This window comes from Apostichopus japonicus, chromosome 18 (genome assembly GCF_037975245.1).
Source record: "Apostichopus japonicus isolate 1M-3 chromosome 18, ASM3797524v1, whole genome shotgun sequence".
Classification (NCBI taxonomy): domain Eukaryota; kingdom Metazoa; phylum Echinodermata; class Holothuroidea; order Aspidochirotida; family Stichopodidae; genus Apostichopus; species Apostichopus japonicus.
Genome location: NC_092578.1, coordinates 6,943,960 through 6,961,347, shown reverse-complemented (window position 1 = coordinate 6,961,347; position 17,388 = coordinate 6,943,960). Strand labels below are relative to the sequence as shown.

Sequence of the window (17,388 nt, the reverse complement as noted above, 5' to 3'; positions counted from 1 at the left end):
TTTCATAATCGTGCAAATTTATCAGAAAGTTTTAAGTTTCTTGCCACAAACAACTCAATCCTTAAGGCATTGATAACCATTTAGCACTTTATTACTAAGTACCCGGTATAGCATATTTAAGGTACAAAGAATTGACAACCAACTCGTGTTAATATGCTGCTGAAAATTTGGAATTCGGGGTATGGCACGAATCCACCCAGTTGGAAAATGATGATTCTTTGTTGGAATATTTTGATTCTACACTCCCAATCACAAGACCCTAGCAACTACCCTGGTTACATGCCCTGTAGTGCCTCTTTGATAAGAAAGAAGGGGGATAAATAAAATAAAAAATAATAATAATAATTAATAAATAAAATAAAATATATATTTGTAACATAACACTACATGTGTAATGGCTTTTGTAAAATATTGACAGTTTTGAGGAATAGCAGTTTTCTTGTGCATCTGCATATACATTCCTTCAAATGCATGAAACTCCCATTTGCTACGAAACGTGGTCTCTTACACAGGATTTGAAATATGAATCAAGGTGTTGTAGTTACAGTATTTCCTATGCAAATGGGAAGTTATTGTTTGGTCATGCATATGCATGAATAGGTAAACAGTACAATTGTTTGATCATGTTTATGAATAAAAACATTACCCCCATCTATCCACACCCTTGCTTGGCAAAATATCCATAGGAAATTATCTTGTTTGTGAAGAATATATGCATGGCAAACTGAAAATTCTTCTGTTCATGGAAATGCACTTTCGTTAGGATATAGCCTTAAAATGTAGCCTTAGTCTGATGATAAGGTGAGATCATGGTTGATCAAGTATATTATATGCATAAAAAATTAAATTAAAATAAAGTATCATCATCCATTCTATATATTTATCTCATGAATATGTATGTTTTGTTCACCAGACTGCTATGAACCAGCTTCATATGCATTTTACTAGTTCCATCCACAACATCGCTTTCCAGATTGTACTCGGCTACGTACAGCTCGTGACGGCTACGACCGACTCAAGATTTCAAAAGATGCAATTTAAAGATTTGTGTTCTGTAAGCATTCTTATCACCAGTTTCGTATCAGTTTCACTTTTCAACCCATTTATTGATCGTCAAAGTGAAATATCATCTTAACCAATAAGAGACATTGAGGCTTTTTTCTCCCCCTCCCTTGAATTTTTAACTGCTTATTTCTTCTGTACATGCAAATTGAGATTAATGTGGGTTTTTTGTGGATAGTACAAAAAAATAAATCAAATAAAATTTCTTGAAACCAGTTTTGTTATAGAGCGAATTGTTAATTCTCTTCCACTTAAAGTGAAAGTTTGTATCATTTTAATTGTTTTACCTTTTTTCTCTCCCTTCCAGCATGTTGACTTAGAAACATACATACCTTGTTTGGTCGACCTCTGCAAGGCATTATGGGAAGTAATGAAAAGTTACTACAAAACAATGGACTGGCACAAGAGGCAAAGTGCGGCAGAAGAGGAAGTACCGTCTGGTGAGTTGAGGGTTTCATATTTGACCAGGTCATTCCATTCAAAGTGACTCAACCTACATGGCCTGTTTTGCAAGGGGAAAGAACAGCCAGGGGTGAGGGGAGGGGGGGTCAACCAGCACACATTGAGGTAAACATTTTCTGTACTCTCCTTTTTTTTTTCTTTTTTTTTTTTAGTTTCTCTCCAATCCCTGTTGGGGTAAGGGAGGGGGATAGGGGAGGGTTAATGAAGAGGTCGATAACTGGTTGTTATTACTTTGACCTCAAAAATGATGTTATGCTTTTGATTTGTTGCATTATTAATTATGTGACAACAGCTGTTGTTGCAAATTTTTTACAGAATGTCTGTTCTCACATTTTGAAAAAGAAACATGAAATAATAAGGATTGGTGTACAAAACTCTAAGAGTAGATGCCACTTAAACCTGAATTATGTTGATTGAATGGTGGCAATAATTGTCAAAGTTCAAAATAATTTATGGTTTATATTGTTTCTTTTCTGTTCTTCCTTTGTACAGAGGAGGTTGAAAGTGATGACAATATGGGTGGTGCTATCAACATGCTGTACATAAATCAAAAGTTAGAACGAGGTCTGGCTAGGATATGGCAGGTGAGGATGTACATGGTTTGTGTATGCTGCATGGATACTGTGGACACATATTTGTCAAAACATGGTCCTGCTATCACCAGGATAAAGTGATCATTGAACATGCAGGTGTAATACAGGTGGTTTGTGTATACTGTGTGGATACTGTGGACACATATATGTCAAAACATGGTCCTGCTATCACCAGGATACTGTGATCATTGAGCATGCAGGTGTAATGCAGGTGATTTGTGTATACTGCGTGGATACTGTGGACATATATATGTCAAAACATGGTCCTGCTATCACCAGGATATTGTGATCATTGAGCATGCAGGTGTAATGCAGGTGGTTTGTGTATACTGCATGGATACTGTGGACACATATATGTCAAAACATGCTCCTGCTATCACCAGGATACTGTGATCATTGAACATGCAGGTGTAATACAGGTGGTTTGTGTATACTGTGTGGATACTGTGGACACATATATGTCAAAACATGGTCCTGCTATCACCAGGATACTGTGATCATTGAGCATGCAGGTGTAATGCAGGTGATTTGTGTATACTGCGTGGATACTGTGGACATATATATGTCAAAACATGGTCCTGCTATCACCAGGATATTGTGATCATTGAGCATGCAGGTGTAATGCAGGTGGTTTGTGTATACTGCATGGATACTGTGGACACATGTATGTCAAAACATGGTCCTGCTATCACCAGGATACTGTGATCATTGAGCATGCAGGTGTAATGCAGGTGATTTGTGTATACTGCGTGGATACTGTGGACATATATATGTCAAAACATGGTCCTGCTATCACCAGGATATTGTGATCATTGAGCATGCAGGTGTAATGCAGGTGGTTTGTGTATACTGCATGGATACTGTGGACACATATATGTCAAAACATGGTCCTGCTATCACCAGGATATTGTGATCATTGATCATGCAGGTGTAATGCAGGTGGTTTGTGTATACTGCATGGATACTGTGGACATATATGTCAAAACATGGTACTGCTATCACCAGGATATTGTGATCATTGAGCATGCAGGTGTAATGCAGGTGGTTTGTGTATACTGCATGGATACTGTGGACACATATGTCAAAACATGCCCCTGCTATCACCAGGATATTGTGATCATTGAACATGCAGGTGTAATGCAGGTGGTTTGTGTATACTGCATGGATACTGTGGACACATATATGTCAGAACATGGTCCTGCTGTCACCAGGATATTGTGATCATTGAGCATGCAGGTGTAATGCAGGTGGTTTGTGTATACTGCATGGATACTGTGGACATATATATGTCAAAACATGGTACTGCTATCACCAGGATATTGTGATCATTGAACATGCAGGTGTAATGCAGGTGGTTTGTATATACTGCATGGATAATGGGGTCACATATATGTCAAAACATTGTTCTGCTATCAACAGGATATTGTGATCATGGAGCATGCAGGTGGTTTGTGATAGTCTTCTCATATGAATAGTTTGCATCCATTAGTTAAATCATGGTCTAAGTATGACATTATTAGTCAGCATGCAGGCATAACACATATTAGTTGTTAGAATATAAAATGTCACGATTGGTAAACATACAGGTGTAACAGAAATGTCATGTGATAGGTTCCTTTATCAGTATTTTATGTGTACTTGTTAGAACATAATCTTAAATGACATGATTGGTAAACATGCAGGTATCATGGAAATGTCATGTAAATAGTTTCCTTTAATGTGTATTTTGTATACGTGTACATAATGCATGTGTCATAGGATATGACTTGTTATGATTAACTTGTGATAGGGTTCTTTACTTATAGAAGTGTATTTTTTTGTTATTGTGTGTGTCTTTTCAGGATGTTCAACAGAAGGTGAAACTATTCCTCATAGCCACAGATCTGTCTAGCGTGAAGTATGATGACTTCATCTATGTCCTAGATCTGGTAAACAGGTGAAAAAGACTTCTTTTCTTTAGTTCTTTACAGTGTCAATTCTTCCACCTCGCACTCTTTTACTTTGGCACAAAAGCACGTTCTAAATATGGATTTTTTTTGTTTCATCGTGCATGTAGCAGTATCCGAAAATACAGAAGAGCAGTAAGTTTGGAAAGAATGCTGGACCTCTCTCCTTGCACCTTTGCACCTTTGCACTTTGCACCTTGCACCTCTCCCTTCTAGTTTGCACCTTGCAAAGCTTGTTTCTTTCTTGCCCCTGTTCAAAACGTCATCCTTTTGGGTGCTCATGATGGTTGCTTCTACACCCCCTTCTCCCTCTCACCCAGGATGTGGATCCACATTTCATGTTAATGTTTGACTTGTGTGCAAACTTGTTTGGAGTTGTCAACATGATGGAAGAAGTTGCAACTGCAAAAAGAAAGAAGGGGAAAAACTGAACTTTTGTGGATTTTTATGTTAAGGTTTATCAGGGGGGTATTAGCTGTTTTGTATTTTCCCTAGAAATTTTTCAATTTCTTGTATGTATTGTATGTATTTTAGATCATCCTGCAAGCAGGAACTCGTGAAGAAGCTATCATTGGCTTATCAAAGCCGCAAGCTGACCGAAGTCAGTCTCTTACATTCATATTTAACGTCCATGATTATGAATTGTCAACAAATCTGTAAATGGACGACATACATTAAGCTTGGAGTGACTCGAACTCGGGACCTCATGATTGAAAGGCAACGGAGTTAACCACTGAGCTAACACTTCTTATTTTCTAAGTTGAGCAAAATAGATTAGGTTAACTTAACATTTTTGGACTCTCCAAGACTGAGTTATGTAAACCTTTAGAAAAAAAATGTTGAAGATGAGGATAACTTATTGATTGTTGATATGGTAAAACCGATTTGGTTGTTCGGTTATCATGGTAAAAAAAAAGTTTTTTTGGGGGGGGGGGCAAATATTTGTGAAACTATCATAGAGTTTAGTTGAATATGTCAAGACTTTTGTTTCATATATTCCTCTCCATTTTTCTTTTCTGGATACAGACTGATCGATATCGGTCAAGAGTTTTGCGGAAGCGGGTCAGAAGGACTCCATGAGTCCATCCGGCAGCAGAGTCTCAAGTATTTCAAGAATTATCACAAGTGAGTGATAGATTTGTTGGGTTTTATAAACCAACAATACTTAGTTATTATGTTAATTATAATTATGTTAATTATGGAGTGATCCTCGTTGTTTTTTCATCTTCAGAAAAAAAAGTATGATTGCTTTTGTTTTGGACCGAGGTAGTATCCACAAAAAATATAAATGTGATAGAAAGCTAACCCAGGTAGTCCATTTGGTGTGCCTTTGCCTTATGTCGGACACTCTGTAGTTTTGCAAACACATTCATTCAAGAATGATATTCTCTGTAAATTTTATTATATGTTAACATTTTTCCTTTCCTCTAATGAGTCACAAATTTCTAATTGTTTTGGTTGCGGGGTAAAATCCCAAAGGTTATCAGCGGTCAAACTTCTGCAATGCTCTTCCTCTCTTAAACCCCACTTTGTATGTGCATGTCAGATTTTAATCTATGTGCAAAAAAGTCTGTATTGATTTTTGGAGGTGAAAGGTCAACCAACCTAGGTCAAACCCTGAAGATGTGATACATTGGGATGGGGAATGTTGGCAGATATCATTCTAACCATGTGGCTTCCATATAATGAATTCAATAGCCCTATGACTTTTATAGCGATAGGAGGTCACTAAGGGGTCAGCAGAGGTCAACATTTGGAAATCTTAAAATGTTTATATACCAAGAATGCTAAATGTCTGTGCAATGAAGATTATTTTTACAATGTGCAAAACTGTCAAAAATGTGTCATAGAGATCATACTTGGGTATGACGAAAAAACGAGGCAAACTCTAATGAAATTTATTTCTAAAGAGTGCAAGAACTTCATAGTGACATTTCTCTGTCCAGGTTTATGGTACAGAACCTGTCAAAACTTAAATATCCTGTCAAAACTTACATAAGTTACGTTTCCTGTCCAAACTTACGTTTCCTGTCCGAACTGACTTTTCCTGTCAAAACTGACTTTTCCTGTCAAAACTTACGTATCCTGTCAAAACTTACATATCCTGTCCAAGCTAAAACAAGCAAACTTTCTACTATGATAATGTTTACTTCTTTCATTTTTGTTTTTCGTTGCTTTCATCAGCTCTCGGATGGAAGAACTACGGATGTTCATGGAGAACGAAGGCTGGAGGATCTGTCCGGTCAAATCCAACTTCACTCACCTAAATCTTCACGAGTTTCGATTCCTCCGTCCGAGCATCTCCTCCAAGGAGAACCAGCCGTTAGACAGTCCCAGCTCTCCTACCTTGGGAAGTGTCAGGGGATTCTTTGAGAAATTCAGTGAGAAAGGGAGTCCCTTCGACAAGCAAGTTGTAGATGAGAGTAAAGGTACAGGGGCTGTTAATGGGGTGAGTCATAAGGTAGAATGTCAAGAAGATGGTTGCATTTCCTTCCTTAAAATTATCGGAGTGATAGTCGACTCTCCTCCAGATTTACTCAAGGACAAGTGTAAAATCTTTTGTACATATGCTTGCTTTGAAGTATTTCTTCTCCAGGGTGCAACAAGCTGGTACTGTATCCTTTTGGGATATTAAAGTTGGCAGGCAATATAACACTTATCCTAAAAAAAACACAAATGTCAGCAATGTTAGTTGAAAATCCTATCTCAATATATTGTCCCCAATTCTAGACATGGTTGGTTAAATGTAACCTATTTGGAATGGCTAAACCCCCCCATACCCCCACCCCCATCCCTCAGGAAATGACTCACAGTGGGCAGTCTGTTCTGTCATCATGGTAGCTATTCCTCAAAGGATTTCATCTCCTATAATTAATCTTCATTTTGGTTTATCCTTGTAACTGTTGCATTTTGGGAATGTTTGCTGAGCTGTCAGTTTACCATGTATTCAGAAAATTTTATTAAAAACTGCAACATTCCTGTAGAAATATGATTCCCCCCCCCCATGGAAAAATGATTTAAATTTTAAATACAGATTCATGAAAACATTTCCAGTTACACTTGTCGTTGATGAAATCATTCTCACTCTACTGTTGCCAGATGCATTCACAAAATATAAACAAAATTGAAAAATTAATCATAATTAAATATTAAAAATTAATAATAATAATAATTATAGTAATTAATAACACTTATCGACTTGTTTTAATTTTTAATTTTTTTTTTTCTGTCAGCTAAATGATGAGGGAATGGGTTTTGACGATTCTGACGATGAAGACGAAGTTCCAGATGAGCTGAAGCAAGACTTTATCGATGAACTGACAGGAGAAGGTCCTCAGAGAGGCGGGTAAGTAATAAACATTTTACAAAACTTGATGACTTTATGCAGATTCTTGATGTTGATATCTGAAATTTCCAAAAAAAAATTATTAACATAGTTCAATAGCTCGATTAGTCAAATTTAATTTTCAAAATATCAATTAAAAGTTGAATTATGTTTTGTCTTAAATTTCCAATTTTCATTTTTACATTTAATTACATTTTACTTCATTAAATTAATATTGTTATGAAAATGGCCTGCATGAAGAGATGTTGAAAACTGAATGATTTCATTAATGGGGGTCTCCATGGGTCCCCAAAAATCAAGTAAGGGCGCTGCCATATTGGTCCCATCTAATTCCGCCAAACTTGGCAAGTTGCGGATAATAGTGGTACTATGAGTTGGTTTCTAGTAGTACATACCGTACAATTATGTGGGGAATTATTGAGAAATTGATCTTTTGAAACTCTTTGGAAGTTTGAAGTCAAAGTAAGTGTTTTAAGCACCTTAACTCGTGTTTTCTCTTGCAATCTTTCCGTTCGGCCAAACTGCAAAAGTGGAACCTTGAACTAATCAATCACCCAGCTTGTCTGTGTGCAAGATCATCCAGCATGTTTGCATGCTGCCGTGTGCTTTTGAGCGATTGTGTCACTTTGATTCGGAGATCTGTAAACAGCACAGCGCCCTCTGTCGAAATGCTGGAGTGCCCAATTTATAAATACTAAAGATTCAATCGTTGAAAAATCTAGGTTTTATGCCTCAGTTTAATCAGTTGCATTTCTTATTTTGTGCAATGCAGTGTTGTGACCAAACTGTAAAAGGTTCCTCTAAGTCAATCCAAAGTGGCACCAGGAATGATGTAATAAGACTTTGAATCGTTCGAAAATGGTACAAATGGGTAGCGCATCAAACGCAGTTTACGGAAAACTAGATTTTCTTTTATCGAATGAAATTTTATCGAACTAATTATGAGCATCCATGTGCGTTTTAAGCATGCCCTTAGGTAGATTAAGGGAATTCCATTTGTGCATTGATATTTTAGTAAGATGGGTTTTTCATCCAAGAGCAATCTACAGTTTTCCCATCTGAAATGACTAAATTGAAAAGATTCCAAATTTGAGTTTAAAATGTTGAATTGGAAGCCACCCGATGTGTAAGTTGTAATCCATAAGCCCTTGCGGGTTTCTCCCACATTTGTGGTCGCTTAAGCCTCGTAAAAATAACTGCTGATTATTATGATTATTATTATTATTTTAACGGCTGCTTTATGAAATGGAGTGTTATTATCTCAACAGTTGACATATATAAAATACACAAACTACTGTACCTTTTAAAAAAAGAAGATATTCTGTCTCCTTCTGTCCTCGTTACATTATTTGTTGTTTCTGTTGTCAGATTTAGTAAGAAAAGAACTATGGAGACACTGTACAGTAGAGGTCCAACCCTCTGTAACACCACCATCAAGGTCCTCCGACTCTATGGCAAATATATGCAGATGATATCCGTCCTAAAACCGATCGCGTTCGACGTCGTCCTCTGCATGTCCGAGCTGTTTGATTACTATCTGTTTTCAATTTATTCCTTCTTCGCCTCTGACGTGGTGAGTACGATCATGTCGGACATATTCCTAAAGTGCGGAGAATATTTTACCCAAATATATCTTTATTTTCATGGAATCAACTTTAATCACAGGAGTAACCCTTTACTTTTTCTGTTTTCTATCTATGGTTTTACAGAGCCAGACCTGTTCATATCTGGATCTGATAAGCATATTCATTGTTTATAAGTTGCTTATAGCAGCTGTTCGCATCGATTTTCAGAAATTGTTTAGACTATTTCGATTTCCAGAATTCTGTAGCTATGCAGGCCAATGAGCTTCACCTGTCACAGTTTAATGTTATAATAAAAAATTTAAAAAGTCTAAAATTTTGGGAAATTTCTGAATATTAAAATGTCTTCCTATCTGATTCATATTTTTGTGAAAAATTGTCTGGGCAATAAAAGTTTTAGGGCCATCTGGAATAAAATTTGTTAACTCGCTACTTTAACGCTCAGTCGGTGAAGAGATACGGGAAGTTGTCTTAGTTGTAGTTCATGCAGAAGGATGTATTAGATTGGTCGGTTGTATTTCTTTACCAATATGACTTGATAGATTTGGCAAATTTAGATCCACTCAAATTTTCATAAAATGGAAAATGAAGAGGACATTTCTGGGGAGGGGGGGGGGGAGGAATCTGAAACGTCCGGTCATTCTAATGCCCAGGTTACATGATGGATAAATTCTTTCTTCGATGAGATAGCCAGCGAATTAAGCTGTGAAATGTTTCCTTTTGAACTTTCAGAGCGATGGGTCAGCTCTAGGGGTCAACAGTAAACTTTGGACCACACTGAAGAGGATTAGTGATAATATCACTCAGCAGGCTAAAGCCAACCAAGAAATGAACCCGAATACCATGTTGGCACCTGTAAGTATCAATTCCCATTATCCCCCCAACCCCCCCCCCCAAACCCCACTCAGTAGGCTAAAGCCAACCAAGAATTGAGCCCGAATACCATGTTGGCACTTGTAAGTAACAATTCCCATTATCCCCCACCCCCCACCCCCCTCCCCACCCACCCCCTGTGGTTCTATCAGAAGGAATAATTTAGTGCTCAGAGTTTGTGGAGCAGATTTGAAGGTTCTGTACTTTTGTCTCTTATCAAATATGGCTATATATAATATTGCTAAATCTGCTATACACTTGTATAGATCTAGCATTTTCCAATGATGATGATATTGGATCAAATTTTTTCCTGTCAGTTGGTAATACTTTGCTTGGGTAGTAAATACTTTACGTATCCAAACTACATCATTATGAAAGCATCGGATGAGGCATATGGTTGTTAAATGGGTTTAGGTGACATTGTTGTTCAATGTGATTGCATGTATGTATAAACATTTTGCTTTGCACTGCTGCTCCCCCCCAAAACAAAATGAAAATTTCTGGCACCATATATATATAATATATATGTTTTGTTTACAGGGAAGTACTGGGTTTCCATGTGTATCTCCCAGTGTTCTGTTATCAGGAATTGACCATCTTCATGGGCTAGCTGAGAGGATCGTAGGAACGGAATCCTTGTGAGTATAAACTTAACACTTTAAGGGATATTCTTGTGATAGACATGTGCAGATATCTTAAAGGAAAACAAATGTTCCATACTCATAATTTAAAGCCCCATCTCAACACCTTGTCCTTAACTCCAGTATGATGCAGTAGTGAGTATAGCAGCTGTTTATTAAATCTCCCAGAATGCCCTGCACATTTTTGTTTGTATTGATGAAATCGCACTTTTCACAATCATATTAGACACGAGATGGTGTTGTAACTGTTTTAATGATCAATTCTTTTCTCAGAGTGTTTCTAGCACAACAACTGGAGCTGCTACAACCCCACCTTGAGGCTGTCATTCCATCGGCCAAGAAGCCATTCCTGCAACAGTTTTACTCTCAGGTAGGCAAAAGCAGTGGTTCGTATCACAAGTGAGTTGTAAGATTCATAGCATGTTTATTTCTAGATTCATAAGACACCATTCTTACTGGTAAAAATAAACACTCTGATCCGTAAATGAAGACGGTATATATTTTTCGTCCACATTTGTCAGAACCCGTTCGTACGGCATATTTATCGACAAGTAAGAAAGAGGATGCTTCCTTATAAAGTGCAATGTTATGAGAAACATAGCATGCCTTGATCTACTTTCAGAAGAGCACCATTTCTTACAGCAGGTGTAAATGTACGGTAAATAAACGGTAGCAAGCTTCTGAAAGTTTTGTACAGCTCTTCGCAGGTTTAGCAAGTGTCGTGTTCTATATGACAACACACCAGAAACGGCCAAAGCATCTGTTACATCATAAACAATGATGCATTGCAACAGTTATACCTTGTAAATATGTATATTTTAATAAGTTTCACTGTCTCAACACAAGGTTATTACATACACAACGTAATTTCATGTGTATTCTTATTTCTACATAGTGTTCTGTACCACATAGTGATATATTAAACAGTCTTTTTGTTTAACATAGTGTTCTGTATCACTATAGAGATAACAAAAACAGCTTATTTCTTTCGACATAGTGTTCTATAATCACTTTGGAAATATGAGAAACAGATTCTTTAGTTTTGGATAAACCTCACAGGTCAGTCGAACAATTACAAAGCCTTCCCCTCCCTCCCCCCCCCCAACTCCTGTCTGACAACAAATGACCAATATGTTGCAACTTTTCATGGACTTACTCTGATATCGCATTTACTTAGGAGTTACTCAAACATTTATTAATCTTAGGAACACATATATAAAATATGCTACTATTTGATATGGTCAATTTTGTCCTTTCCTCATAGTAGGAATCTTCAAGCTGTCTGAGAACCTGAGAAATGTCATCAGTATTTGCCCAAAAGTTTAGCACGCTGAAAATTACAAAGACAGTTTCAAAAGTGCTTTTCCTAATATTTCTGATTCTCCATATTTTCCCCTTTTTATCTATTTGAGGATTCTTTAGAATAGACGGATGAAATATATGCCAGTGTGGATAACTGCTTGTAGAATGGAAGTAAATATGAATATGGGTGACCATTTATCGGACTCTCTAGCATATTTGGGAGGCAAAGCAGTTTGTTTGATAGATTTAGTACAGGTGATAAGTTTTGAGTTCATTGGAAAAACTTCAAGATTCTTCAATATAAAGTATTGTCAAAATTTTGTGAGGGTTCTTCATTAGGTTACAGCCCATACGTTATAACAGCTGGACATGTAAAATCCTATCTTGTCTTCACTTTCTGTATGTAGGACGCATCTTGCCATAAATGTTGAGTTTCGATTTTTCTTTATGCTACAGTATACAAAAGCAAGCAAAGTAGTATAGGCACAGAAAGTAACACATGTAAAAGAAGTAAATAATTCCATTCTGGGCTGGAAGAATAAATAACTCTGAATGGGGATGAGAAAATAATGGAGGAACAATACAATCCAACCACCACCTCCCATCCCAATTCCCTCCCCCCCCCCCCACCCTCCCTGCAGACTCCAACAAACAAAGGAAAATATTAAATATTAAAGCAATCCATTGACAAAAGATTTAGTCTAACATTTTAAATGATACAGCTAAAGGTTCAGTTTCAAAAGTATATGTTTAATATTCATGTTAAACTGTTATGTATATATGCTAACCATTGATATATCATTGTTCCCATTGTAACAGACTGTGAGTGTAGCCCGTGAGCTGAGGGGTCCGGTCTACAGGGGTGTGGCCTCCCGGGCCATCAACCTGGAGAGGATCCTGCAAATGATGATGACCGTTAGGTGGGACATCAAGGATATCATGTCCCAGCACAGTATGTACGTGGACCACATGTTACAGGTAAAACAATATTTCCTCTATACGTTATGAAATACTGCCCTCAATATTTTTTAACATACCCAGATGGTTCTACCAAATCGTTCAGGCTATACTTGATAGTGAAAAGGATTTCTATCAAGCTATATCTTTCATGAAGTATCTTTCATTATATTATATAAAAAAAAATTAAGAAAAAAAGTTGTCTAATTTATTGTTCATATCAGACTCAACTTGAATCAGACTCAACTTGTTCATATCAGACTCAACTGACTAAGGTCATTGTCATGATTTGTCAGTTTGAAATATTAATTTTCAACATGTATGTGAATATTTTTTTTCGGTTTCGTTCAGGTAAGTTGGTGGTGATTTGCATGGAACAAGAATACAAGAATGTTATTATGGTGATATTTTATATATATATATATATATACATATATATATATATATATATATATATATATATATATATATATATGGAATGGAGGTAAACGACAAAGGTTTACGTTTTCATTTATATATATATATATATATATATATATATATATATATATTACTCACCTGCATGAAACATGACCACTGAAAGCTTACATTGATGAGCAGATACCGATTGGAGCAACAAGTTTATGCACAGGTGTTGCTGTGTTCTATCGTTACAGATATTCGTTGAATTCAATACCCGGCTAGAGGGAGTCAGTAGGTGAGTATCCATAGCAACAGTCATTTGGTAGTGTCCTGAAATATGAGAGGCTGCCCTCATGTCTTTCATTTAACATTTTAGATTACTTTGATCAAACATACATATTATTAATGTTAGGTGTTGATTTGTGAAATTGCCTGCAAATGGCCAAAAAAAATGAGGGGGGGCGGGGAGTGAGGGGGATCATTAATGGTTGGTCACCCCCATCATATTATTTCATATTAAACTACATTTGCTTATAAAGCTATCACCCTCCCATTCCACCCCCCCCCCCTCCCCTCTTCCTTAACACTCCCTGAATTTCCATCCACCTCAGAATGTCCTTTAAGTGTTTCAAGTAAGTAGATAGAGAAATATCTCCGACTTATTCAAATGATTTTATAGCTTCCTTGCTTAGCAATCACAAATTGTGTCTTTTTTAACTTTTTTCTTTGAGGTAATACCTACCGTTATCCTAATAATGTAAGAATCTTCCTTAAATATTTTGTACCTTTCACGTTGTTCATTTTTCAGGAGAGTGCCTATTCCAGCAGATGCTTACATGATTATCTGGGAGCACGTAATCAAACTAGCCAACAGAGTCATGGTCGAAGGGTAAGGTCATCATCATTCATTAGCAAATATTTGAGCAAATTACCCTCATTTTGGAATCTTCCTATAATTACCCCAGTCAGATTTCTGTTGTTTCATGTACAAGTTAACAAATCCAATAGCTCAGTATGTAAGAGTCGTATTTGACGTTTTAGATAAACTGATTGTGGCCAAACACACCCCCCCCCCATCCTCCCTTCCCAACTCACCACCCTCTCTTCTTTATACCTTGAAAGAAAATTGTAAAATGATTAGATAGTCATAAGGGATTGCATTATTTGAATTAGTGAGATTATGGGATATCAATCTATGTATGTATTTTAGATCCTCCTGCAAGGAACTCCTGCAAGGAACTTGCGAAGAAGCCATCATTGGCTTATCAAAGCCGCAAGCTGACCAAAATCAGTCTCTTTGATTCATATTTAATATCCATGATTATGAATTGTCAGTTGTCAACAACTCTGTAACTGGACGACATACATTAATCTTGGAGTGACTCGAACTCGGGACCTTATGATTGAAAGGCACCGGCATTAACCACTGAGCTAACACTACTAGCTTATGAATAGTAGAATCTTTTGAATAGTAGATATAGTAGATAGTAGATACAGTAGAATAGAATATAGTAGAGAGATAGAATAGAATATAGTAGATATAGTAGATTTAGTAGATATAGTAGAATAGTAGAATAAAGATATAGTAGAATAGTAGAATCTTATGAATAGTAGATTGTTTTGCAAACTTGAGTTTCTCCACAAAACAAAATGGCTCTACTGTTTTTATTTTGCTATTCTATTCTTGTTTTTGACTCCAATTCAACTTAAATAAATCTTTCCAGCGCTGTTTGTATTAAATTGCCTGTCTGTCTATCTGTCTGTCTACAGGTTTGCCACTGCCAAGAACTGTAGCAATGAGGGCAGAGCTCTTATGCAACTAGACTTTCAGCAATTTCTTCTCAAGCTGGAGAGTATAACACAGCTGAGGTAGGTCAAAGGTCATCCTGGCATATACAAGTGTTTTTGCTTCAATGTCATTTTTTAATCTGGAGATCAAAAAGTTACTCACGCTGAGCTTAGATTGGTTTGTATCTTTAATTTTGGTCACTGTTTTATTTAATTTGTTTGAAGTCCTTAGTCTTATGAAATGGCTATCCCCTTGGCCAGGGGTCTGGTGAGGTGTGGGTCAGGGAGGAGGATGGGGAGGGGGGGGGGTTTCCATTGGTGGAAATATCACTAAATTTCATCTTTGTCTAGGTAAGAATTTCTTGCACACTTCAACAAAGGGTATGTGCAAACCAAACCACCCAAATTTCAATAAACCGACAAATTTCTGAAACAGCAAATTTATCCTTTTTTGCTGGTTTCCTGTTTGGAGGGGATATCAGGGTGTTCATGTTGAATTATATGCACAACAATATGGGATAGTCTTAAACTTACATTAAATACAGAACCAGTACTTATGAGATTAAATTTGTAAGCTTTCTTCTGATTCTTGACTTTGTTTATTTTCATTGATGAAGACAAAAACAGAGAGGAGATTGTCATACAAATATCATAGCTTTTCTTTCTTGAAATCGGCCGTACAGTTAAGAACAATGATTAACAGCAGAGGCTCCTTCCAGTGTGTGAATAACAAAGGAAGTGAATAGACCTCCCCCCCCCCCCGCAGAGGCATTATGACATCACAAGTTTGACAAAATAGCAGCCACTGTTGACAAGGAACTTGTGTATTATTTTTACCTATTAAAACCAAGGCTCCCTGGGTATTTCTGGAACAGTTGTTTCATTAAACAGTTTAACTTTGCATGTGTGTCTCCTTTCAAACACAATTAGGGCCTAGAAGTGAAAGTAACTTTTTTTGTTAAAGCTTCCTCCAGCTGAAATCACTCTTTTATTTTTCATTCAAAACATGAAGTGCACTTAATTTTTGAGTAATGAGTAATTCTGTGGAGGTAAGTAAGAATAATAAGTTTAGTTGACAGGCATAACAATTTAAGGTGTACTTGTATTGTAATGTTTGGTTAACACATCAATACAACGATAAGTAGATTTGAAGGTTCGGCTTAGTTTCTGTTTGCTTCGATATCTCATTTTCACTTTCATTTTCACTTTTCGTATAGAAAGGTAGACAATTTCGATTGCTTTCCAAGCCCGTAGAGTTGATGTCAAACCTGTACTGTACAATGATGAATAACTATTAGTGCTTCATAGAATAGCCATATTTTTCCTTCTGACTTTCAATGTAGTCATCAGGCCTCAAAATTTGGGCTATTTACTGGTTAAAGTGCGACTGGATTCGTGCAAATTTGCCAGTAGGAAAAGATAAAATGGCCCTGACATATTGTAAGAACGTAGACATTAAAGAACATAAACAGATGATGTGTTCTTTAAGAATCACCATTGAAAGAATCAACATTATTTCCATACCTAACGTAGGCACCACTATTTATACTGCTAATTTATTATCAACAAAATATGATCAAGATGCTCTCAACAGCTAGTTACAGTAAGTAACTCAAGTGTGTAAAATACTTCAGGAAAGTGCTGTTTATTTATTTTAATTTTTTTTTCACAGACCTATTCCAGACAAAGATTTTGTAGAGGCATACATGAAGGCGTTTTACCTTAATGAGGTGGATTTAGAAAATTGGGTCAAAGAACATAAGGTAAAAGAGATGTCTTTGAAAGTTGTCACGATGATAATTAAGCTTTGTCCCGCCGTGATGAATCGACCCAGTGGATTCTCACGAGGGGTGTTCTTTGTATATCATGTTCGTCTGTGTGTGGACTCTTTGAGGGTGATGACGAAAAATGGATTCTGTGTTCAACTTTGAACCCAGTCAAGGCACACAGGTGTTTGAATATTTGTCAGCCTTGGCCTGTTATGGGTTAACAAGTTCATTTATACAATGTAGGTTATCTAAAGAATTCACAGGGATGCAAATGTCTCTTCTTTACTTTTTCAAGTATGAAAGGGTGGTCTAGGTGAAAATTAATTTTTAACCGATGCAAAAGAAAAAAATAAGAAATTTTCTTACAACTTCTATAATTTGTTTGAGATTATAGTTTTGATTATAGTTTTGCAACGGTAAGTGGACTTGAAGCAAACAGATGTGATGTCATAGGTACGCACCGAAAGCAAAGTCTTTTGCTTCGCTTTATTTTGCACATTCCAGTCAATTTGAGGCTTGATTGAATATTGTTCCAACTTTGTCTCTGGGGATATGAATTAGTTAACTATACACCGATGAAGTGTATTCACATATTGAGATGTATCCCCAAGTTCTGAAGAAATCTGGATGAAATTTTTAAAGGAAAGAACTATAAATAGGACTG

The 17,388-nt window shown here is 36.6% G+C and overlaps 1 protein-coding gene across 1 annotated transcript in view; it reads left to right on the top strand.

Moving 5' to 3' along the window:
• Positions 1-17,388, top strand: part of LOC139958477 (syndetin-like) — a 33,539-nt gene that overhangs the window by 10,440 nt on the left and 5,711 nt on the right. The window contains exons 13-28 of the mRNA XM_071955566.1: positions 914-1,054; positions 1,370-1,502; positions 2,017-2,108; positions 3,959-4,053; positions 5,090-5,188; positions 6,248-6,512; positions 7,297-7,409; positions 8,778-8,982; positions 9,725-9,847; positions 10,406-10,503; positions 10,780-10,876; positions 12,628-12,786; positions 13,422-13,462; positions 13,976-14,056; positions 14,938-15,036; positions 16,628-16,718. Of these exons, the coding sequence (XP_071811667.1) occupies positions 914-1,054; positions 1,370-1,502; positions 2,017-2,108; positions 3,959-4,053; positions 5,090-5,188; positions 6,248-6,512; positions 7,297-7,409; positions 8,778-8,982; positions 9,725-9,847; positions 10,406-10,503; positions 10,780-10,876; positions 12,628-12,786; positions 13,422-13,462; positions 13,976-14,056; positions 14,938-15,036; positions 16,628-16,718 (1,932 nt within the window). The remainder of the gene's footprint in view (positions 1-913; positions 1,055-1,369; positions 1,503-2,016; positions 2,109-3,958; positions 4,054-5,089; positions 5,189-6,247; positions 6,513-7,296; positions 7,410-8,777; positions 8,983-9,724; positions 9,848-10,405; positions 10,504-10,779; positions 10,877-12,627; positions 12,787-13,421; positions 13,463-13,975; positions 14,057-14,937; positions 15,037-16,627; positions 16,719-17,388) is intronic.